Here is a 25,303-nt window from a genome sequence, read left to right as displayed (position 1 = left end):
TACTGCACCCAGTATGCGGCCATAGACCAGGCTGTACCGCACCCAGTATATTGCCATAGACCAGGCTGTACCGCACCCAGTATATTGCCATAGACCAGGCTGTACTGAACCCAGTATATGGCCATAGACCAGGCTGTACCGCACCCAGTATATGGCCATGGACCAGGCTGTACCGCACCCAGTATATGGCCATGGACCAGGCTGTACCGCACCCAGTATATGGCCATGGACCAGGCTGTACAGCACCAAGTATATGGCCATAGACCAGGTTGTACCAGACCCAGTATACGGCCATAGCCCAGGCTGTACCGGACCCAGTATACCGCAATAGCCCAGGCTATGCCGGACCCAGTATATGGCCATAGATGGGGGGGGGGGGGGAGAGTACTGGACCCAGTATACGGCCATAGACCAGGCTGTACCGCACCAAGTATATGGCCATAGCCCAGGCTGTACTGGACCCAGTATACCGCAATAGCCCAGGCTATGCCGGACCCAGTATATGGCCATAGATTGGTGGGGGGGGGGAGGGTACTGGACCCAGTATACGGCCATAGGGGGGGAGGGTACTGGACCCAGTATATGGCCATAGGGGGGGAGGGTACTGGACCCAGTATACGGCCATAGACCGGGTTGTACCAGACTTCATCTGCTGCAATATGTTATGTTTCGCCGAGCTTCCTCCCGTGGTCGCTCGTGTTCTGGTCGTTTGTTTCCTTCATTTTTCTGTATCTTACAATTTCCTCGTCATTTCAGGATTACCAGGACATCATTGATAGTCCTATGGATTTCAGCACCATCAAAGCCAAACTGGAGGCGGCAGATTACAGCGATCCCCTGGAGCTTGGACAGGACGTCCGACTCGTTTTTAGTAACTCCAAAGCTTACACCCCAAACAAGAAATCCCGGGTGAGATACATAATATGGTGATGTTACCCGCGGTCTGAGGTGGGCATCTGGGGTGAGGGTGGGCATGTGCAATATGGGGTAGGGTGTGGAGGATGTTTGGAGCGGCCGTCGAGTGGCTGCAGGTCCTGGTAACACCAGCAAGTTATCCACTATGGACACTGAGTAACTTATGGTCTTGGGATTAACCCTTTCCGTGGAGGGTGTACTTATGACCTGCCATGTCTGTGGCACAGGATGACGTGGATTTCGGACCCTTAGGGGTCATCTTTCCTCACTCTGGGCCATTCTCTCTCGCCTGTAGATTTACAGTATGACTCTCCGGTTATCTGCTCTGTGTGAATCCTACATCAAGGACATAATCTCCGACTACAAGCTCGCCATGCAGCTGCAGCAGCGGAAGAGGCAGCGCTACAGAAAGAGGATCCGCAGCAGCAGCTCGTCCGCCTCCAGCAGCGTCGCCAGGTACCAGCGACTTTCATCACATGGCGTCGGATACGTCAGACGCTGAATTTCTACAATAAGCTTTTCTTTTCTAGTCCAAAAGTGAAACCCCGGAGGATGCCACAGAGGGTCCTGCAGGGCGTGGTGCCTCTCCGACATCTGCGGAGCAGCTCGTCATCGTCTTCTTCCTCCTCCTCATCTTCCTCTTCCTCATCCTCCTCTGAAAGTAAGGCTCAATCATTGAGAATGGTGATTCATGTGTACAAATTCTGTGTTTTGTATATGGACACATGGCTGCGATAACCCGTGAGGTGCTGTCTGGTCCGTCACGTGTCTGTGTGCCGCACATCACTGAGCGGCTGCTGTAACGCCAAGCTGTGAGCACACAGTCATACGCTGCACATAAATACACCCGTAATAATACTGCTATGGTACAGATAGTAAAATACACAGGACTATACACACTCATACTTTACCTTCTTCTGGACCGTCCATAGGCCCCGGGCGGTCCGCGTTATACTAATAGGTTACTACAAGGAAGAGCAGCAGCTCGGATGTCAGACACAGCCAGGCTCCCCATAACGAAGGCAGAGACGGTTTATTACCACCTCTGCTTTCACGATCATTATATACACAGCACTAAACAAGCGCTACGTATACAGGATGGAAAGCAGTAATGGCGCTTCCTTCTCCGGACTCAGCAGTCATGTGATCACAAGGGGGCTGCGGTGTCCTGGGACGCACCATCAGCTCTGCTATGCAGCCAGGAGGCTGAACTATCACCGTACGGCCATGTGCACACCACGTCTTTATGCTAAAGGCGAAGGCACTGCAGGGAAAAGCCGGCGTTTTTTGCCGTTGGTTTTGTGGCGGCGCCTGCGTCTTCTCCTCATGCTTTCACTTTACAAAGCAGACGGCTTCAAAGCGAAGCCGCCTGGAAAATGAACATGCTGCTTCTCGTAACCTCTTTATGGTTTCCAAATCCTGAAGTGGTTAAAAACGGCAACAAAGGACCGAAAACTTGCACAGCAATGCCATTTTTACATCGCGGTGCATTATATTCACTTTTGGAGTTTTTTTTACTGGTGGATTCCAGATGGTATATTCGTTCCTTTAACTGGGGCTTAAAAAAAAAAAAAACCAGACCCAGTTACAGGGGAAATCGGATTTAGAAAAAAAAAAGTATTTAAATACTGAAATGCCCCCAAATGTCTTTTATGACCTTATAAGGGGGCTAATCTGTGAAATAAATGAAAAGTAAATAAATCAGGAAAAAATGTAAAAAAAAGCCAAAGCCAATACAAATCACTGTTACTATCCCCACCCCCATGTCAGAAAAAAAAGCAAGAAAATAATGAATGAAAAATGAATTGATTGTTTAAATGAAAAAATGTTTACATCTTTCAAACTCCGGGAGCCGAGTGCGCAGAACGGCGGGCTCGGGAGCCGAGTGCGCAGAGCGGCGGGCTCGGGAGCCGAGTGCGCAGAGCGGCGGGCTCGGGAGCCGAGTGCGCAGAGCGGCGGGCTCGGGAGCCGAGTGCGCAGAGCGGCGGTCACGGGAGCCGAGTGCTCAGAGCGGCGGGCTCGGGAGCCGAGTGCTCAGAGCGGCGGGCTCGGGAGCCGAGTGCTCAGAGCGGCGGGCTCGGGAGCCGAGTGCTCAGAGCGGCGGGCTCGGGAGCCGAGTGCGCAGAGCGGCGGGCTCGGGAGCCGAGTGCGCAGAGCGGCGGGCTCGGGAGCCGAGTGCGCAGAGCGGCGGGCTCGGGAGCCGAGTGCGCAGAGCGGCGGGCTCGGGAGCCGAGTGCTCAGAGCGGCGGTCACGGGAGCCGAGTGCTCAGAGCGGCGGGCTCGGGAGCCGAGTGCTCAGAGCGGCGGGCTCGGGAGCCGAGTGCTCAGAGCGGCGGGCTCGGGAGCCGAGTGCTCAGAGCGGCGGGCTCGGGAGCCGAGTGCGCAGAGCGGCGGTCACGGGAGCGAGTGCGCAGAGCGGCAGTCACGGGAGCCGAGTGCGCAGAGCGGTGGGCTCGGGAGCGAGTGCGCAGAGCGGCGGTCACGGGAGCGAGTGCACAGAGCGGCGGGCTCGGGAGTGGCGGTCACGGGAGCGAGTGCACAGAGCGGTGGGCTCGGGAGCGAGTGCGCAGAGCGGCAGTCACGGGAGCCGAGTGCGCAGAGCGGTGGGCTCGGGAGCGAGTGCGCAGAGCGGCAGTCACGGGAGCCGAGTGCGCAGAGCGGCGGGCTCGGGAGTGGCGGTCACGGGAGCGAGTGCACAGAGCGGGTGCAGGAGCTGAGCCTTCACAATCTTAGAGAATCCTGATTCCAGGTGACTTTTACTGCACAATTAACACCATGAAATCAAAACCCCAATAAACGGCAGAATTGCAGGTTTTTATTTTTTGCAATTTCACCTCGTTTGGAATTTTCTTTCCAATACATTATAGAGTAAAATCAAAGGCGTCAATCAGAAGTACAATCATCCCACAAAAAAAAGGGATTAAACCGCATGTATAAGAAAAATGAAAATGTTACTTGTTAATGGCGGCACACGATACATCCCGCACATCCACGTACATAATCCACCGACCGTATATGGCCTCATTCAGATTGTTTTGTTCTAGTGTCAGATTCTCCGCTGGATCCGGGACATGTCTCTGCTGCGGAGGAGCAGGAGGAGGAGATGGATGAACTACCGTCGTCCTTGCGACCAGATTCCCCGAACAAGAGTGACACTGAAGAGGAAACTGCCAGCAGCTCCAAGGCCAAATCCTCCCTGCTGACAGGTGAGTCCCGGACAGGCTGCCGCTATGTAGGGGTCACCTGAGGGCCCTTGTCTTTTTGCCGAGTCCCAGCAGTCGGGCCCCTCTGATGTTTTGGAGATTCACAATGTTCATGTTCCTTTCCAGCCGAGCACACCAACGGACCACTGACAAACGGCGATGGGAACGACTTGCCAAAACCGCGGAGAAAACTGCTGAGCTCCTCTGAAGACGAAAGCCAAGGAGAAGACGAGGATAAAGCGGAGAAAGCGGAGGAGGTGGATAAAGCACCGCCATCACCCTCTGCCAGCTGCCACTCCAAACTGAGCCGAAGTACAAAGAGCGGGACTGAGTCGGAGGGCAGCTCAGATGCCGACTCCTCCGACAGATCCGACCAGGACTATGTGGACGGAGACCACGATTACACCAAAGTATGCCGGACAAAGCTGAAGAGGAAGCGAGGCGGCACGGTCAGCGACCACAAGCCCAAAGGGAAGGGACGGGGCCGGGGAAGAGGCAGAGGACGGGGCCGACCCAAAAGCTATCCCCTAAGAGGTGTAGACAATAAAAAGGGGAGAGGTCGGGGTAGAGGAAGGGGAACGCCAAAAAAGGACCCTCCCCATAGCCCGACCTTAAAAAACGCCCACTCGTCAGACGAGGACATCGAAGACAATGACGAGGATGATGACGATGAAGAGAGCGACTACATGGAGCAAGAGAGGAAAAAGCCGCGGATCAACACCCGGAACCAGGGCCGGAGAACGGTCCTATACAACGATGACGACTCCGACAACGAGCCCGACGGCCTGGTGCAGATCGACGACCCGCTGAACCTCGGGACTTCCCGGTCCGGAAGAGTGAGGAAGATGACGGAGAAGGCCCGGGTCAGCCACTTGATGGGCTGGAACGGCTGACGGCGGCTGCCTCGTCGTGGACCCCGTTCCCACATAGCCTTTCTGGGCGAACTCTTCTACTTGGTGCTCTTTTTGATGCTGTTGTCAAAGTATCTACGCCCCGTCCCATTTAAAGGGCCAGCCTTATTCATGAGGTCTTGAGACTATTTACAGACACCTAAAATCCAACACTACAGATTTGGGGGGTGCGGCGCACTGTGCCTCGCGGACTCAACCTTTTATTTTCCTCCGATCGCGGCGGCGACTTTTGTGTGTATTATAGAACTCAGCACCTTTTTATAGAGATTTTATAGGGTTTTGTGACTTTACTCTTAAAGTACAGAAGCTCCTATTTTTTTGCACAAGACTCCAACCCTGACGGCAGCTCCTAAATGTTTACAGGTTCTCATTCTTTGTCTCCCCGGTGGGGGCGGGGGCGTCACCATTCACAAAACTTCCAATGCCAAATGTATTAGCGCCCGTGCTGTGTCCGGCTCTCGTAGTTCTGTGCCTTTGTACATATGATTTTTGCCATCGCAGTGTTGCACCCGGTGGATACAGGAAGCTCCGTCACCGTTTATTTTTTATTTTTTTGCTTTTGTAACTTTTGCGTTGGAAGTTTGAAACTACCTCCGACGTGTCGGGTGCCGGTGTGAAAAGACGGGGACGGAGAATGAAGTCGCGCCAGCAGCGAGGGATCTCACAGGAGGCAACACCCGGCTGTATAGGGAGGTCTCTGCCTTTTTTGCACTCCGGAGCGGCTTGTCCAGGAGATTTGTGATTTGTTGCATTAAGTGGATATTTATTTTTGGGGGGTTTTAGGGCGGCTGAGCCTGGTGCTCCTTCCTGTGGCTCCTAGTCGTCTCTTTCGGTGCTGCCCGGGGTCATGAGGATCTGTTCCTCCCAGTGACTCCATTCGGGTTGGATCAGCACCAGTATCACATTGGGGAAACGGAGCTGCGCCATTATCATTTCGCCACGCAGCCTGATCCGTATGTTACCATAGCCACAATGAACCCCCTCAGGTGGATGTTTAGGGTCCAATAGTTACCGGTTGCACCTGTAATCCGCTCCCAGATTACTCTGTTCCCCTTCTACACTGGGTCCACGTCTTTGAGATCGCCACCGCCATCTTGAACATTTTCTCCTGGTGCTTAATAAGAGTTTTTGTTCTTTGCTGGGCGTGTAAGGGGTCCCAATCCTTCCTCCACCTGGAGAGCGACTCGCTGTGTGTCAGGCACTCTGTGTCACCCACCAGAATCTCCTCCGATTCCAGCAGCTTTGGATGTGACCGGAGTAGAATGAGGTTCCCGCTGTTAGAGCGACGATGGAATCTTCTTGGCAGAGAAGTAGTTAAAACCACTGGTGACCTACAAGTGCCCACCTTGTGCCGGCGCGGTGCACGTACCGGGGTCATGGGCTCTTGGGGTCGACACAACTGCGAGGTGTCAGGTTTTATGTTGATGACACCCAATGATTGTGTGATGATTCTCATTAGCCGGGTATTCGTCCTGGATGTCGGGTGGTCCGTAGTGTTGTGTGATATGGGCCAGACACCGGCAAGGGAGACGGACTGGAGCGACTCTTCTGTTGTGGTCACAGGTCGCACCCGGCGTTCCCTGCGTCGTGTAATGTTACTTTTATTTGTGCCAATGGGTTCAATGCCCGAAGCCCCATATCTCATACATTGGTGGGGACCCCCTGGGACAGTGTCTGATATCAGGGTGCTAGTTTCTCTTACATTGGTGGGGACCCCCTGGGGCAGTGTCTGATATCAGGGTGCTAGTTTCTCTTGCATTAGTGGGGACCCCCTGGGGCAGTGTCTATCAGGGTACTAGTTTCTCTTGCATTAGTGGGGACCCCCTGGGGCAGTGTCTGATATTAGGATGCTAGTTTCTCTTGCATTAGTGGGGACCCCCTGGGGCAGTGTCTGATATTAGGATGCTAGTTTCTCTTACATTGTTGGGGACCCCCTGGGGCAGTGTCTGATATCAGGGTGCTAGTTTCTCTTACACTGGTGGAGACCCCCTGGGGCAGTGTCTGATATCAGGGTGCTAGTTTCTCTTACACTGGTGGAGACCCCCTGGGGCAGTGTCTGATATCAGGGTGCTAGTTTCTCTTACACTGGTGGAGACCCCCTGGGGCAGTGTCTGATATTAGGATGCTAGTTTCTCTTACACTGGTGGAGACCCCCTGGGGCAGTGTCTGATATTAGGATGCTAGTTTCTCTTACACTGGTGGAGACCCCCTGGGGCAGTGTCTGATATTAGGATGCTAGTTTCTCTTACACTGGTGGAGACCCCCTGGGGCAGTGTCTGATATTAGGATGCTAGTTTCTCTTACACTGGTGGAGACCCCCTGGGGCAGTGTCTGATATCAGGGTGCTAGTTTCTCTTACACTGGTGGAGACCCCCTGGGGCAGTGTCTGATATTAGGATGCTAGTTTCTCTTACACTGGTGGAGACCCCCTGGGGCAGTGTCTGATATCAGGGTGCTAGTTTCTCTTACACTGGTGGAGACCCCCTGGGGCAGTGTCTGATATCAGGGTGCTAGTTTCTCTTACACTGGTGGAGACCCCCTGGGGCAGTGTCTGATATCAGGGTGCTAGTTTCTCTTGCATTGGTGGGGACCCCCTGGGGCAGTGTCTGTCGGGGGCTAGTTAACCTTTTTCCACCCCCATCATTTAGCTGTTCCTCATAACAAAGCAATAATGGTCAGTGCCCCCGCGCTGCGGAGCCCCGCGCTGTGACGGTGGACACATGTTTTCCTTGCTCCTCTAACAAAATGATAAAGATCAAAACTATAAACCCCCGAAACACACAATGGGGGCGCCACGTAAGAATGTGACTGTATATACAGAAATAATCACAGGAAGTTCAGTCCTCTGTATAGTAGATTGTTTCGCCATGTTGCACTAATGGCTAGCCTCTGCTGTACAGGCAACTGCCTCTCCATCCTGCACTGATGTGTATTTTCTGTTGTACAGGGGACTGCCTCTCTGTGCTGCACTGATGTGTATTCTCTACTGTACAGGAGAATGTCTTTCCATGCTGCATTGATGTGTATTCTCTGTTGTACAGTAGACTGCCTTTCCGTGCTACGCTGATGTGTATTCTCTGCTGTACAGTATACTGCCTCTCCATGCTGCACTGATGTGTATTCTCTGCTGTACAGTATACTGCCTCTCCATGCTGCACTGATGTGTATTCTCTGCTGTGCAGGAGACTGCCTTTCTGTGCTGCTATAATCTGTATTTTCTGCTGTACAGGAGACTTTTTTTTCTGTGCTGCAAAGATGTGTTTCCTCTGCAGTACAGGAGACTGTCTTGGACCACAGACATGGAAAAGCAAACAAATGGGATAAAGGCACAGGAAGGCTGGAGATGGTGGTATGTACTGAGTGCGGTGGGGGCATTGCTCGCCCCATTCTCTGCTGCACCCCCTCCAGCAGCGTCTGCGCCCCAGAGAGCGGATGATCTGCTGTTAGATGATTTTGTGGCTGCGACGTACAGAGGTTCACGGTTAGATCCGACGAGGCGTCGGTGAAGATCGACGGCTTGTGGCGACTTCACTATAGAGCGAAGTCATGGGATTCGTTTGGGGACGTTATAATGGGGCTGGCGCTGTTAGGTTTGGGGAGGGGGGGTCTCCTTTTTGTGACCACAGTTTTGTGCACTCGCACTGCCCCCCACGCTCCACGCTCACCTCTGACCCCTGTCTAGTACAGGCGTTGCCATCCTTTTGGACCTTTTGCTTCGTCCCTACTTCGGGGGGGTGGGGGGCAGTTTTTGGGGAGGGTGGGGTCTCTTCTGTACGTCTCGCTGTCTCAGGTTCTTACCAATAATTCAGGGATTTTTTTTTTATGGCCGCGTCGGCCGCACCAAATGTTCTATTTATATGCAACGAGCGCTAGTTGTTTTGTATTGTAAAGAACATTGTACATTTGTAAAGTCTCGTTTTTTTTTGTTTTTTTTTTCTGAGAAATGTAGGAATTTACTAGAAAAGGAGGAAAAACTCATCCAAAAAGTACAAAAACTTCACAACTGTGACCTGTAATATTCCGGTTCTGTTCTCATCGGTCGTCCGATCTGTAGATCCGATGCTGGGAGAGAAGAATCCTGAAAATACAGAGGGAAAAATACAACTTTTTCTTATTTTTGTTGGTCATGTTCACACTTCCCCTCCGCACCAGTCAGTTTCTCGTGTAACGTACACTCCTCGTGGTTTTAGTAGATGGGGAGTCGCTCCCGGAAAGAATTTGCCAGTTTTCGGCTGAATTGGTGACCTCTCGTCTTATTTCCTAGATTTCCTCTATTTTTTTAATGTTTCTGTTCGTGATTTATTTATTTGTCTTTTTTAAATTAAAGTTTTCCATAAAAAAAAATAAAAAAAAAACACAGTGTGATAAATAAGGGGGCATTCTGCTGACAGACGGGGGGACCACGGAGAGGACGACAGACGGACCTCAATCATGGGGTTTACAGATGACCTTGGGGGGCGCGGAGTCTTGTATTAGTGGTTCGGGCTGAACGCCAATTCTTAAATCGGGCAACAAAATGAATCTATGGGAGGTTGACATTTTGGGGGGGGGCAGTTTCCTAATCTTACATAGGACCGTTTGTCTGTAACCAGTCCTTACATTCCTGCTGGATGGGGGGGTGCTCTGTGAAACCCGGAAGTCTCCCCTGCTCGTCTCCTCTCGCAGCACACGGATGGAGAGACTCGGCGTCTGTATCTTTTTACCCCTTATATCACACCTGCTCTTATAGGAGGAAAAAAAAAAAAATTGCAGCTGCATCTCCCTCCTGTCCCCCTTTCCTGTCCTCTCTTCCCCCATGATATTTTTGGAATCCATTATTAGGTATGGATAATGACGCCTCATTTCACATTCCTGCCCTATTAGAGAAAATAGATGGTCGTTTTTGGGGCGGCATTTGAAAAAAAAAAACAGTTCTTAGTATTATGACCCTTAGTAATCACCTCACACTGATCAGAGATCTAATAGGTGAATCTGTATATAAAACAGGAAATGTGTCCGGCCTCAGACTGTTCTCGTTGTCCCTAGCAGCCTATCAGAGCTCAGCTTTCACTTTACCTCAGCAGCTTTGATGCTGGGAGCAGCACTCCTGGGTGCTGTAGGGCGATCTGTGTTGGACGTCGAGGTGAACGGATGATGATGAATATGGTGCGTCCATATCGTTATAAAAAAAAAAAACTGATATTTCAAGGCGACCAACACACAGATGAACAGAATTCACCGTTTCCGAGCACGTTGGCAAAAAAAAAACCTAAGAACTTCAAAAAATCCCGAGTTGCCCGTTTTCAAGAGAATTTGGTTACCGCATTCTGAATTTTTTTCAGTGTTTTCGACCATTGCGTCAGTCGTAAAAAGCAAAACCTGCAAAAAAGAATGTAAAATTCTCTCAGACGCCACATCGGGGTGTAGGGTTTAAAATGAACGTAAAGTGCTGCCGTAACTGACGTCGATTCCTCCACAATTATGGACAAAGCGTTTGAAATCAACCGTCGCATGGTGTTTTTCGACTTTTAGGTATTGGAACAAGCAAGCCTAAATTTATTTTACGGCTTGATGGACATTTGCCATGGCATGGCTATAAAGACTTAGAACGCTTACTGTGAGGGAAAAAAAATACATATACATGTATATACAGTATATACGTTTCCAAAAAAATGGAGACAGCACTCTTTTAGGCAAAAATAGAAAATTTAATAGCCCAATTGGGGCAAATGGTGACCTTTCGGCTCAGAGCTTGCATCTCACTATCTCACTAAATTAGAATATCATCAAAAAGTTAATTTATTTCAGTTCTTCATTACGAAAAGTAAAACTCCTATATTATATAGAGTCATTACAAACAGAGGGATCTATTATATAGAGTCATTACACACAGAGGGATCTATTATATAGAGTCATTACACACAGAGGGATCTATTATATAGAGTCATTACACACAGAGGGATCTATTATATAGAGTCATTACACACAGAGGGATCTATTATATAGAGTCATTACACACAGAGGGATCTATTATATAGAGTCATTACACACAGAGCGATCTATTATATAGAGTCATTACACACAGAGGGATCTATTATATAGAGTCATTACACACAGAGCGATCTATTATATAGAGTCATTACACACAGAGGGATCTATTATATAGAGTCATTACACACAGAGGGATCTATTATATAGTCATTACACACAGAGGGATCTATTATATAGAGTCATTACACACAGAGTGATCTATTTCACGTGTTTATTTCTGTTAATGTTGATGATTACGGCTTACAGCCAATGAAAAACACAAAAGTCATTAACTCAGTAAATTAGAAATAACAAAAAAAACACCTGCAAAGGCTTCCTTAGCGTTTAAAAAGGTCCCTTAGTCTGTTTCAGTAGGCTCCACAATCATGGGGAAGACTGCTGACTTGACAGATGTCCATAAGGCAGTCATTGACACACTCCACAAGGTCCCAGAGATCCAATTTCCAGTACGTCCCCATGACAGCACCATAGGAGGAGTAATCCCATATCCTCTGTAGGGACAGGAAGCACACGATGTTAAAAGCCCTCCCACCCCCAACCTCCTCAGTGATTTTCCTGTCCCTACACAGGACAGGGAGTACAGAAGGAGTGCTGGTGCAGGAGAGCACTGGTGTGACATTAGGTTGTACCTCACACGGGGATCGGGGGGGGGGGGGGCGCGGCACTCTCCTCGCCGCCAAGCGGGTCCTGGGCCGACATTCCCTGTCGGGAGTCCCTCAGCCCTCCGGTGTGCTGGCACCTCCGGGTGCCGCTTCCCCATCGCTGGGGCTCTCAGCGTCCTGCTCTGGGCGGTGTCCGGCTTCAGGACCACCTGGCGTCGAAACCGGAAGTTTGGAGATGACGACTTGCGGTCACGCGGGAAATTCAAAACGCGGTTCGACCAGGGAGCAGGAGAAAATGACAGGACGACCAGGTAAGGTATAAGAAGGGGGGCTGGGGAGCATCAAAGGCAGGCTTACAGCTTTGGCACCCCTGGCAGTACAATGGCAGATAGGTCACACCCTGATACCCTCCCTGGATCGCCCCACAGTCATGTAAGTCTATCATTACCTTTCATATGGTTAATGGAACTTGCTCTTACCAGGCCCTCCATATTTTTCATAGGATATCTCTGGGCAGTTACCACCTCCTTCTGAGAAAAAGAAGGATGCAGGGAAAAAGGCCACAGTAAAATCCAAGAGGTGCCTGGATTGTAACATCAGACTTCCCGACTCGTACAAAACGTCTGTGCTGAATGTAGACCCTCCATGCTAAAGGAGGAGCACGGGGCTTTATTAAATGAGATGTGTAGCATAATCAAGAAGTTCAGGCTTCTATTACGTCTCTGCAGCCCCCAGGTTCAGGAGTCCAGGATGTCCAGGGACCCAAAAGACCCAGAGAAGATATAGCACCATCTTCTGAGGGTGAAATCGACCCATCTGGCGACTGACAACAGTGAGACCATTTGTCCACCTCTGGGCGGGGAACGAAAAAAATATATGTTCCGCTCAGATGGTATGGATATTCTTCTACGAGCTGTCCGAAACACGATGCAGGTAGAAGAGACTGAGAAGAGCAGTAACATTCAGGATAAGATGTTTGGTGGTCTTAGAATCCAGAGATCCATGATTTTCCCTGTTAATGCTCATGTGAAGGATAGGATACTGGAGGAATAGGAAGATGCAGAGAAGAGACTCTATACCACGAGACTTCCACGCCCGACTATCTTTTGACCCAGAGGACACCAATGTGTCGGACGCTATTCCTAAGATTGACGTCCCAGTGGCCAAGGTGGTCAAGAAAACCTCTATCCCCTTTGAAGATTCATCAGGACTTAAAGATCCTACGGATCGGAAGGCGGATGGACTTTTGATAAAAGCCTGGGAAGCTTCGGTGGCAATTATTAAGTCTAATGTCGCTGCTACATCTATTTCCAGATCCATGAGAGTCTGGCTAGAAGAGCTAGAGGGTCACCTACGGGATGGCACCCCGAGGGAATCTCTCCTTCAATCATTGCCCCTATTAAAATTGGCAACGAATTTTATCAGTCAGATTTGCGGCCAGAAATAAGACGCTTTCCAACTCAGCCCGTAGAGCTGTTTGGTTAAAGACATGGTCCGGGGATACAGCTTCTAAGAACAAACTGTGCTCCATCCATTTTCATGGCTCAGAGTATTCGGACCAGTGTTAGACGACATTCTAGAAAAAGCGTCCGATAAAAAGAAGGGCTTCCCTGAGGAGAAAAAGGAGCAGCCCTTTCGCAAACCTTTCCCCTCCCGTAAATATAGCACTCAGAAAAAAATGGGGGTCCACGAGCTGGAGTTTTAATAAGGGGAACAAAGATGAGAAATACCAGCCCAGTACTAGCTCCCTTCCAAACTGCAATGATTATGTCAGAGTAGGGGGGCGATTAAAGTTTTTCAAAAACAGTTGGCATTGGGTCACTCAAAATCCCTGGATGGTAGCAACTATAGTGCAGGGTTACAGGATAGAGTTTTCTCAAAATCCCCCTCAAAAATTCCACCTCTCTTTCCCATCTACAGGCAGGCATAGAGAAGCTTCTACAACAGATGGTTATTGTTCCAGTTCCAGAACACGACCAACATCGGGGCCATTACTCCTCTCTGTTTTCAGTAAAGAAACAATCAGGGGCGTTCCGTACAATTATCAATCTGGAACTCCTAAACCGATGGGTCCGCTACAAAAAATTCCGCATGGAATCAGTAAGATCAACCATCCCTCTAATAGACGCAGATGCGGTAATGTGCACCCTGGACCTCAGGGATGCATACTACCACCTGCCGATACATTCCTCAAGGCGGCAATATCTGAGGTTTGCACTACCATCAGGCAGTCAGGTTCTACACTACCAGTTCCGATGTCTTCCCTTCGGCCTGTCATCTGCTCCCGAATCTTTACGAAGATCATGGCAGAGGTGGTAGCCTATATCCGACCAGGAATATTACCATCATTCTGTACTTGGACGACTTCCTGGTGGTGGCAGGATCTCCTCTAGGTATGACGCAACATCTGGAATTTGTCCTACGGACATTAACCAGCCTGGGTTGGATTGTGAACAAAGAAAAATCCAATCTTGTCTCAAGTACTTCACGCATCTTCCTGGGAGTCTATCTCGACTCCCGAATGCGAACGTCTTATCTCCCGGAAGACAAGATGCTCTCAATTCCACAAAGGTTTTGTTCTTTTTCAAGAGAGAAGAAACCTTTGATCCGAAAGGCAATGAGTATTTTGGGAATCATGATGTCACCTGCGTCAGATGGAGCCAGTTCCATTCCAGGCCTCTACAGAAATGCATCCTGGAAGTGACAGACGGACATCAGAATTACCTAGACAGGAAGATGTCTTTGTCCAGAGGCACCCAGGACTCTCTACACTGGTGGATGGACCATAGTAATCTACGGAAGGGAGTGCAGTGAATTCTGGAACTTCGTCTTTTAGTGACCACAGACGCAAGTCTCTCAGGATGGGGAGCTCGAGTGGGAGATTCTTATCTTCAAGGAATATGGTCCACAGAGATTCAGACTCGATCATCGAATTTTCGGGAACTACAGGCGATTTGGGAAGCCCTACAGAGAAGCCAGGCGGTCTTGAGAGACAGACATGTGAATATCTTGTTAGACAACATCACGGCAGTCTCTTTCATCAGACATCAGGGCGGACCAAGACATCCACTTCTCCAGTCCCTGGCCACAAGGATATTCTTAGGTATAGAGAAGATAGTGAGCTCCATTTCAGCAGTTCACCTTCGGGGATCCGACAATCAGGAGGCAGATTACCTCAGCAGGCGTCAGATTAAGGCTTCAGAATGGGAACTGAACGAAGAGGTGTTCCAACAACTGACTCACAGATGGGGTCAGCCGCACCTAGACCTTTTTGCATTCAGAACGAATGCAAAGATTACATCTTTCTTCTCTCTCGACCCAGGAGATCATCCTCTGGCAGTGGATGCTCTCTCACAATATTGGGGAGAGGGCATAACATATGCCTTCCCACCTGCTCCTCTAATTCCGAGAATGCTGCGGAAAATTCAGGAAGATCGGGCTACAGTCATAGCAATTGTCCCATTCTGGCCAAGGAGGAGTTGGTTATCCCTTCTACATCATCTAGGGCTGGAAGACCCAATCATTTTACCATTACAGGAAGATCTTCTGACACAAGGTCCACTGTTGCATCGGAATCTTCAACAACTCCAGCTCTCAGCCTGGCTTCTGAAGGGGAGATCCTGAAAAACAAAGGCTTATCCGCCAGAGTGATCCAGACTATGCAGGCTAGTAGAAAACCTGTAACCCAGGCCATATATAAAAAAGTCTGGAGGACCTTTTGTCAGTTCCACAGGATGGTAGACACCTCTCAACCAGACATCCCTGCAATCCTTGATTTCTTGCAGGCGGGATTTGATGCAGGTCTAAAGACCCCGTCACACTTAGCGACGCTGCAACGATCCCGACAATGATACGACCTGTCAGGGATCGTTGCTGCGTCGCTATGTGGTCGCTGGTGAGCTGTCAAACAGGCAGGCTCACCAACGATCAGGGGAGCAGCGACATCGTGGAAAGAATCTTTCCACGATGTCCTGCTCTTGGTTACCAGCCTGCTGAAGCAGGAGCAGGCTGGTAACCATGATAAACATCGGGTTACTAGGGGCACACGCGCACCTAGTAACCCGTTGTTTATCATGGTTACCACTCTGCTACGGTGAGCGGGAGGTTACCGCTCACTTTAGCAGGCTCGTAACCATGATAAACGGGTTACTAGGTGCGCGTGTGCCCCTAGTAACCCGATGTTTATCATGGTTACCAGCCTGATCGCTGTTCCCGCTGGTCACACACAGCGATGTGTGCTGACCAGCGGGAGGGCAACGACCAAAAAATGTTCCAGGACACTTTGCAGCGATCAGCGACCTCACAGCAGGGGCCTGATCGCTGCAAAGAGTCACACAGCGACATCGCTGGTGAGGTCGCTGTTGCGTCACCAAAACCGTGACACAGCAGCGATCTTGCTATGTGAGACGGGGGCTTTAGACCGAGTACCTTGAAGGTGCAGATTGCGGCACTAGGTGCTTTCTTTGACACATCATTGTCCTCGCATCCCTAGATAATCAGATTTGTCAAGGCAATCCAGAGATTTAGGCCTACCCAGAGAATTTCTTTCCCTCCGTGGGATCTGAATCTTGTTCTGAGAGTCCTTTGCAAACCTGCCTTTGGCCCAGTTAATGAATTAGAAATAAAGAACTTGACTCTGAACACAGTCTTCTTTGTGGCAATCACCACGGCTAAACGGTTGGGTGAAATCCAGGCTCTATCTGTTGTCGAGCCTTGTATGCAGATTCGGGATGATTGCATCATTCTCAAGCTGGATCCAAGTTTCTCCCCGAAGGTGGTGTCGTCGATGACCTTAAACCAAGAAGTAGTTCTGCCATCATTCTGTGAATCCGAGGGAGGAAGAGTTCCACCATCTCGATGTCCGCAGAGCAGTGTTGGCCTATTTGGAAGCCACTCGGAACTGGAGATTAGACTCTAATCTTTTTATATAGTTTGGGGGGAAAAATAGAGGCCGGAAGGCTTCAAAACCATCCTTAGCTAGATGGGTCACATTCATGATTAATCTAGTGTATCTTTCAGAAGGACAGCCTCCCCCTGAAATTATCAAAGGCCATTCTACCAGAGCATTTTCCACCGCAGGGGCTATCATTGAACAGATATGTACCGCCGCCACATGGTCAGGACATACTACTTTCTGCAAACACTACAAGCTAGACGTTCTCTCACAGCAGAGATCTGCGTTTGGTAGGAAGGTACTTCATGCAGTTATCCCACCCTAAGCTATGAGTTCTTGGGTATACTCCTATGGTGCTGTCATGGGGATGTACTGGAAAAAAGGAATTAATCTTACTGGTAATGATGCTTCCAGGAGTCCACATGACAGCACCCTTATTTCCCTCCCTATATTGCTACTGTATGTGACTTTAACATATGTCTAAGCAGTCTAAAATGAAATTTTGTTATACCCAGCCAAGGTGGTTCATGGAAAATCACTGAGGAGGTTGGGGGTGGGAGGGCTTTTAACTTCTTGTGCTTCCTGTCCCTACAGAGGATATGGGATTACTCCTCCTATGGTGCTGTCATGTGGACTTCTGGAAACATCATTACCGGTAAGACTAATTCCGGTTTTTCATTTGGAAATCAAGGTCCCAGAGTCTGGAGGAAGAGTGGAGAGGCCACAATCCAAGCTGCTGGAGGTCTAGTGTGAAGTCTCCACCATCAGTGATGGTTTGGGGGCCATGTCATCTGCTGGTGGAGGTCCACTGTGTTTTATCAAGACCAAAGTCAGCGCAGCCGTCTACCAGGACATTTTACAGCCCTTCATGCTTCCCTCTGCCGACAAGCTTTATGGAGATGGAAATGTCATTCTCCAGCAGGACTTGGCCCCTGTCCACACGGCCAAAAGTACCAATACCTGGTTTACACAACAGTATCACTGTGCTTGATTGGCAGCAAACTCGCCTGACCTTAACCCCATAGAGAATCTATTATAGAGAATCTATGGGGTATTGTCAGGAGGAAGATGAGACCCCAGACCCAACAATGCAGACGAGCTGAAGGCGGCTATCAAAGCCACCTGGGCTTCCATAACCCCTCAGCAGAGCCACAGGCTGATCCCTCCATGCCACATTGCCGCATTGATGCAGTAATTGATGCAAAAGGAGCCGCGACCAAGTATTGAGGCATTTACTGAACAGACATTTTGGATTTTAAAAACATTTTTCAAGCTGTTGTTATAAAGTATTCTAATTTACTGAGATAATGACTCTTGTGTTTTCATTGTCTGTAATCCATAATCATCAACATTAACAGAAATAAACCCGTGAAATAGATCCCTCTGTGTGTAATGACTCCATATAATAGATCCCTCTGTGTGTAATGACTCTATATAATAGATCCCCCTGTGTGTAATGACTCTGTATAATAGATCCCTCTGTGTGTAATGACTCTATATAATGACTCTATATAATAGATCCCTCTGTGTGTAATGACTCTATATAATAGATCCCTCTGTGTGTAATGACTCTATATAATAGATCCTTCTGTGTGTAATGACTCTATATAATGACTCTATATAATAGATCCCTCTGTGTGTAATGACTCTATATAATAGATCCCTGTGTGTAATGACTCTAAATAATAGATCCCTCTGTGTGTAATGACTCTATATAATAGATCCCTGTGTGTAATGACTCTAAATAATAGATCACTCTGTGTGTAATGACTCTATATAATGACTCTATATAATAGATCCCTCTGTGTGTAATGACTCTATATAATAGATCCCTCTGTGTGTAATGACTCTATATAATGACTCTATATAATAGATCCCTCTGTGTGTAATGACTCTATATAATAGATCCCTCTGTGTGTAATGACTCTATATAATAGATCCTTCTGTGTGTAATGACTCTATATAATGACTCTATATAATAGATCCCTCTGTGTGTAATGACTCTATATAATAGATCCCTGTGTGTAATGACTCTATATAATAGATCCCTCTGTGTGTAATGACTCTATATAATAGATCCCTGTGTGTAATGACTCTAAATAATAGATCACTCTGTGTGTAATGACTCTATATAATAGATCCCTCTCTGTGTAATGACTCTATATAATAGATCCCTCTGTGTGTAATGACTCTATATAATAGATCCCTCTGCGTGTAATGACTCTATATAATAGATCCCTCTGTGTGTAACGACTCTATATAATAGATCCCTCTGTGTGTAATAACTATATAATAGATCCCTCTGTGTGTAATGACTCTATATAATAGATCCCTCTGTGTGTAATGACTCTATATAATAGATCCCTCTGTGTGTAATGACTCTATATAATAGATCCCTGTGTGTGTAATGACTCTATATAATAGATCCCTCTGTGTGTAATGACTCTATATAATAGATCCCTCTGTGTGTAATGACTCTATATAATCCCTCTGTGTGTAATGACTCTATATAATAGATCCCTCTGTGTGTAATGACTCTATATAATAGATCCCTCTGTGTGTAATGACTCTATATAATAGATCCCTCTGTGTGTAATGACTCTATATAATAGATCCCTCTGTGTGTAATGACTCTATATAATAGATCCCTCTGCGTGTAATGACTCTATATAATAGATCCCTCTGCGTGTAATGACTCTATATAATAGATCCCTCTGCGTGTAATGACTCTATATAATAGATCCCTCTGTGTAATCACTCTATATAATGGATCACTCTGTGTGTAATGACTCTATATAATAGATCCCTCTGCGTGTAATGACTCTATATAATAGATCCCTCTGTGTGTAATGACTCTATATAATAGATCCTTCTGTGTGTAATGACTCTATATAATGACTCTATATAATAGATCCCTCTGTGTGTAATGACTCTATATAATAGATCCCTCTGTGTGTAATGACTCTATATAATAGATCCCTGTGTGTAATGACTCTAAATAATAGATCACTCTGTGTGTAATGACTCTATATAATAGATCCCTCTCTGTGTAATGACTCTATATAATAGATCCCTCTGTGTGTAATGACTCTATATAATAGATCCCTCTGCGTGTAATGACTCTATATAATAGATCCCTCTGTGTGTAACGACTCTATATAATAGATCCCTCTGTGTGTAATAACTATATAATAGATCCCTCTGTGTGTAATGACTCTATATAATAGATCCCTCTGTGTGTAATGACTCTATATAATAGATCCCTCTGTGTGTAATGACTCTATATAATAGATCCCTGTGTGTGTAATGACTCTATATAATAGATCCCTCTGTGTGTAATGACTCTATATAATAGATCCCTCTGTGTGTAATGACTCTATATAATCCCTCTGTGTGTAATGACTCTATATAATAGATCCCTCTGTGTGTAATGACTCTATATAATAGATCCCTCTGTGTGTAATTACTCTATATAATAGATCCCTCTGTGTGTAATGACTCTATATAATAGATCCCTCTGTGTAATGACTCTATATAATAGATCCCTCTGCGTGTAATGACTCTATATAATAGATCCCTCTGCGTGTAATGACTCTATATAATAGATCCCTCTGCGTGTAATGACTCTATATAATAGATCCCTCTGTGTAATCACTCTATATAATGGATCACTCTGTGTGTAATGACTCTATATAATAGATCCCTCTGCGTGTAATGACTCTATATAATAGATCCCTCTGTGTAATCACTCTATATAATGGATCACTCTGTGTGTAATGACTCTATATAATAGATCCCTCTGCGTGTAATGACTCTATATAATAGATCCCTCTGTGTGTAATGACTCTATATAATGGATCACTCTGTGTGTAATGACTCTATATAATAGATCCCTCTGTGTGTAATGACTCTATATAATAGATCCCTCTGTGTGTAATGACTCTATATAATAGATCCCTCTGTGTGTAATGACTCTATATAATGGATCACTCTGTGTGTAATGACTCTATATAATAGATCCCTCTGTGTGTAATGACTCTATATAATAGATCCCTCTGTGTGTAATGACTCTATATAATGGATCACTCTGTGTGTAATGACTCTATATAATAGATCCCTCTGTGTGTAATGACTCTATATAATGGATCACTCTGTGTGTAATGACTCTATATAATGGATCACTCTGTGTGTAATGACTCTATATAATATGAGTTTCACTTTTTGTATTGAAGAACTGAAATTAATTATCCTTTTGATGATATTCTAATTTAGTGAGATGCACCTGTATATATAGCACCATCTGCAGTGTACAATTGCATTTTAACGCAAGCAGTTAACAGTTTCCGCCAACGGAACATGGGGGAAAAAAAAGAGGATTCTCTTTTTTTATATATATATATTTGGGTGTGTTTATTCTACTTGGAAAGCATTCTATAAAAGTTGTCGATGCTGTGTTAAAACTAGGTTGTGTCAAGCGTGTAGTGCGAGGAATAAAAAAAAAAAGGATGACCATGTTGAGGAATACAATGAATGGTATGAAACCCAGGAAGAACTGCGCTCCATAAATCACAAAGGCAGCTCAGATAAAATGGAGATCAACGCCATCACTGAAATGCTTTTTGAGATCGCAGAAGCCCAGCGTTCTTTACGAAAAGTGTATTGGAGATAGGGACAAGCAAAACGTTTCGTGGAATTTTAAAGCGAATCCGTATGAAGAAGATGAAGCTGCTGTCATGAAAAAAGAATGGGAATGAGACTTCATAATGCGAAAAAAAAAAATAACAAAGGTATGGGCAAAGGTGCTGGAAGTAAACCGTTTTTGGTGAACTCACTGAGAGTTATGGCTATTAGCAGACATACAGACTATGTTGAGGAAATGAGAAAAGAAATATGGGCCACGTACTATCATAAAAGTTCCACCGATGATAAACCACAACATGACAACTGCCCACCGGGTGAAGCGGCGTAAAGCCGAAGGTACACTAGCAACCTTCCATCACAATATAATAGCATCACAATGCAAAAATAGCCTATAAATCAGGCGTCAAGACTAGTAGACCCCCCTTAAAGGGTTAATCCCGTCCTGAATGTAGCAGGGCTGCAGCATCCGCTCCATTCATTGTCTATTCATTCTACTCTGTTGTCACCTGTCATTTTCAGACAGCGCGGAGCTCCGCACTCGGCAGCCCCATGTCCAATGAAACACACCGGGGACGAGCATGTGCACCCGGGGACGAGCATGTGCACCCGGGGACGAGCATGTGCACCTCATCTTCAGTGACGACGGGAATAATTTTGGGATTTCTGTGATTGGACTCAAAGCTTTCCCCCTATGGAAAATTGTTTAAATTGTTTCTTTTTTTGATAACCCTTTAAGGGATTGCTTTCTTAGCGATTTCCTCTGACTATGCAGCCTCCCATTCACCCACTGCTGTGCCAGATAAGACATCGAGGTTCTGATTTATCTCGCAGTTTTTGCCATAAAACTGCTTGAAATTATGCTAAACTTTTGAAACTTTGGACATTTTTACACCAATCCGCGCCATCTTCGCCAAGCCCAAAGAGTGGGCAGAGCATAGCCTAGAGGGGCGCAGTGGCTGAATGCAGATGTCAGATTTATAATTTACTTTACAAAAGTAGCATCAATCGTGAGAGTAATGTCAGATCGCCAACCAGCGCACGTGTCTCGCGATGGCGTGCGGCAGCTGAAAGATGCAACAAATTCTTTAAGCGGTGCGCACCTATAGCAACTCAGGAAATAGGTAACACACACTAAAAAATGCAACTGACCCTGTAGGTTCCTGTACAGACTAATGATCCTGACCCTGCAGTCCCTAATGGTCCCTGCGAGAGCAGAGATGGCGCTAACCACACACTAGAGGATGGCAACTCGGACTTAAGCTGCCTAAAAGGCCGTTGAGCGCTTCACGTACTGTCCCTCCTGAAGGACTGGAGAGCAGAGTGTAAATTACCTACAGAAGGGAAAGTGTGCTGAATTAGAAAGAGATCCCAGAGTGAGTAAAACAAACCACAAACTAAAGGATTAAGTATGTACTGTTGGAAAATATGCCTAGTCCCTAATAGGAGAAGATAGGTGCAGGGTAAAGAACATAAACAGCAGAGAGATAAACCCTAGCTGGTCTTTCACTGCCTGGCTTGAACTACAGCAGTATGGCTGGATATCCATATGAGACTATCACCAACAGGAAATACCAGCAGGGGTAAAGTATATAAAGCTGCACCCGAAAGGTGATTGAACAGGCAAATGAAAACACCAGTTAGCCTAAAAAGACAGAAGCAAGCATAACAGAAACTAAACACCTGGAGAAAAGATGTATCTGCTGTGGCTCAGCGAACAGAGAATCCGACCACAAAGCGCAGGCTCAAAGGTTGAAACGAAGACGCATGACAGGCGCATCTCACATCATCGCTCCCTCCAGCAGGACTGACCTAAGGATGGCGAATTGGGGTCTGAATTCTTTCTAAGGGGCCGCAGTTTTTTTACCAGCTCATCTCTGAGCAGCTGCGTCGCGGCCGCCGCGCAGAGCGGCTGATTTCCTTGCAACAATTTCCTCACCAGAAGCTGCGAACAGAAGGTGAACAGTAATGACCATGGGTGTAAACGTTGTAATTGGAGCCGTTATTTAAGAGGCGATGATAAGCGGCTGTTAACGACGCCTCCAGCCCTGCAATTAGCTGGATCCTTCTAATTACACCTTCCCTGAATCGTAAATGAGCAGGAAACTGCAGCGAGGAAGCAAAGTCGTCTGCGCGCGTCCATCATCATGTGATAGAGCCGGAGGAGCTGAGCAGACTGATATATAGCTTTGTGGAAAAAGATCTTCTAGAATTAGTCATTTATGGATGTAAAAATCATTTCGTGGCTGGAGTCCAGTGGGCGGAGTGTTGTCAATAAATCATTGATTAGGACCGCCCACTGGACTCCTAAGGCAAACATCGCCAACGTTTAAGATCACTGAATGGCAAGTTATAAAGAATCTATTCCTACAAGTCTATATATCGATCTCCTCCGGCTCGATCACATAATGTCCACAGATCGGAAGGCACTAGCGTTGAGCGAGTATGTTCTATTAACCCTTTCGCCAAGTATGCTCGGGCCGAGCTCCGAGTATTTACAGCTGCTCGGTGATATGGTTGAATCGCTCCCGTGTGCATGATTTGCAACTGTTTGACAGCTTTATTACATGGGAGGATTGTCTATTCCTCACATGTAATAAAGCTGTCAAACAGTTGCCAATCATGCACAGGGAGCGATTCAACCATATCACCGAGCAGCTGTAAATACTCGGAGCTCGGCCCGAGCATACTCGGACAGAACATGCTCGCTCAGCCCTAGAAGGCACTGTTAACGTGATGCGGTCCCTTTAAACATCAGGATCTTTCCTGCAGCGCCTGATGTGGACGTTATTCCTCCTCCCAGCCTTCTCCGGGCTGAGGTTCTTGCGTCTCGGTGTTTGCTCAGCAGTGACGCACGGCCGGTGATGACTCACGCTTCGTCCTGCCAGGGACCTTGTAGATGATCCGCTCCTTACAGGCGCACAGATATCAGAAAGATGAGATTCATCTGTGCCAGCGTCCGCCCTCTACCTCCAGTCTTATTTCAGGAGTATGTCACCTAAAATCCGCAGTCACCCCCCGAGTCTCACAATTTGTACAGTTTGGCTATGTGCCCACGATGCAGAAATGCTCAGGATTTTTTCCTGTTATTCTTGTAGAATCTGTTCGTGGTAAATCTGGGTGACAATCGATGTGGCGCCATTACAGTCTGGCTAGGCTTTTCTTAGCCCAGACCTCCATGCAGCCACTGTCTGCAGAATCTCTCTCCCCTTTTCATCCAGCGTTCTGTTCTCCACATGTGTCAGTCTCTACTGCAACTCCAGCATTCTATTCATGCAGCGGGTGACTCAGGATGAACAGACATTCATGCGCTTTCCAAATAGCGCAGAGCAAGAAATTGTAGAACGGCGCAATAAATCCTATAAGATTCCATAATCTAGAATCACCCAGTGATTATCCACATGTGAGATCTGATCGGTGTCGCGCCTTCACTTCTGCCCCTTCCGGTCGTCCGCCGCAGTTCGCTTCCATATGTGACGGCAAGTGGAGAACCGCAGGCGAAGGATCATCCAGAACCAACCCCGGCTCTGACGCCGCACGAGATAAGAATAAATGATTAGTGATCGCCGAGCGTAAAAATCCAAAATAATGGAGACATTAGAAATATAATCATCAGAGACACCGCTGCATCTAATCCTGTCTGCTGAGCCTCTGTATCTAATCATCAATATGTGATACTGTCTGCTGAGCCTCAGTATCTAAGCTTATGTGTGATACTGTCTGCTGAGCCTCTGTATCTAATCTTATGTTATACTGTCTGCTGAGCCTCAGTATCTAATCTTGTGTGATACTGTCTGCTGAGCCTCAGTATCTAAGCTTATGTGTGATACCGTCTGCTGAGCCCCTGTATCTAATCTTGTGTGATACTGTCTGCTGAGCCTCAGTATCTAAGCTTATGTGTGATACCGTCTGCTGAGCCTCTGTATCTAATCATCAATATGTGATACTGTCTGCTGTGCCTCAGTATCTAAGCTTGTGTGATACTGTCTGCTGAGCCTCAGTATCTAAGCTTATGTGTGATACCGTCTGCTGAGCCTCAGTATCTAATCTTGTGTTATACTGTCTGCTGAGCCTCAGTATCTAATCATCAATATGTGATACTGTCTGCTG

The 25,303-nt window shown here is 47.2% G+C and overlaps 1 protein-coding gene across 2 annotated transcripts in view; it reads left to right on the top strand.

Annotated features, from left to right (window-relative positions):
* Positions 1 to 7,606, top strand: part of BRWD3 (bromodomain and WD repeat domain containing 3) — a 51,285-nt gene extending 43,679 nt beyond the window's left edge. For both annotated transcript variants that reach the window (XM_073642136.1, XM_073642137.1), the window contains exons 36-40: positions 757 to 909; positions 1,211 to 1,371; positions 1,446 to 1,576; positions 3,960 to 4,121; positions 4,245 to 7,606. In XM_073642136.1, the coding sequence (XP_073498237.1) occupies positions 757 to 909; positions 1,211 to 1,371; positions 1,446 to 1,576; positions 3,960 to 4,121; positions 4,245 to 5,011 (1,374 nt within the window). In that variant the 3' untranslated portion in view covers positions 5,012 to 7,606. The remainder of the gene's footprint in view (positions 1 to 756; positions 910 to 1,210; positions 1,372 to 1,445; positions 1,577 to 3,959; positions 4,122 to 4,244) is intronic.
* Positions 7,607 to 25,303: the final 17,697 nt, after the last annotated feature.

This window comes from Phyllobates terribilis, unplaced genomic scaffold (genome assembly GCF_046119375.1).
Source record: "Phyllobates terribilis strain yellow unplaced genomic scaffold, ASM4611937v1 Scaffold_7__3_contigs__length_470593459, whole genome shotgun sequence".
Lineage (NCBI taxonomy): Eukaryota > Metazoa > Chordata > Amphibia > Anura > Dendrobatidae > Phyllobates > Phyllobates terribilis.
This window is presented reverse-complemented; position numbering and strand designations above follow the sequence as displayed.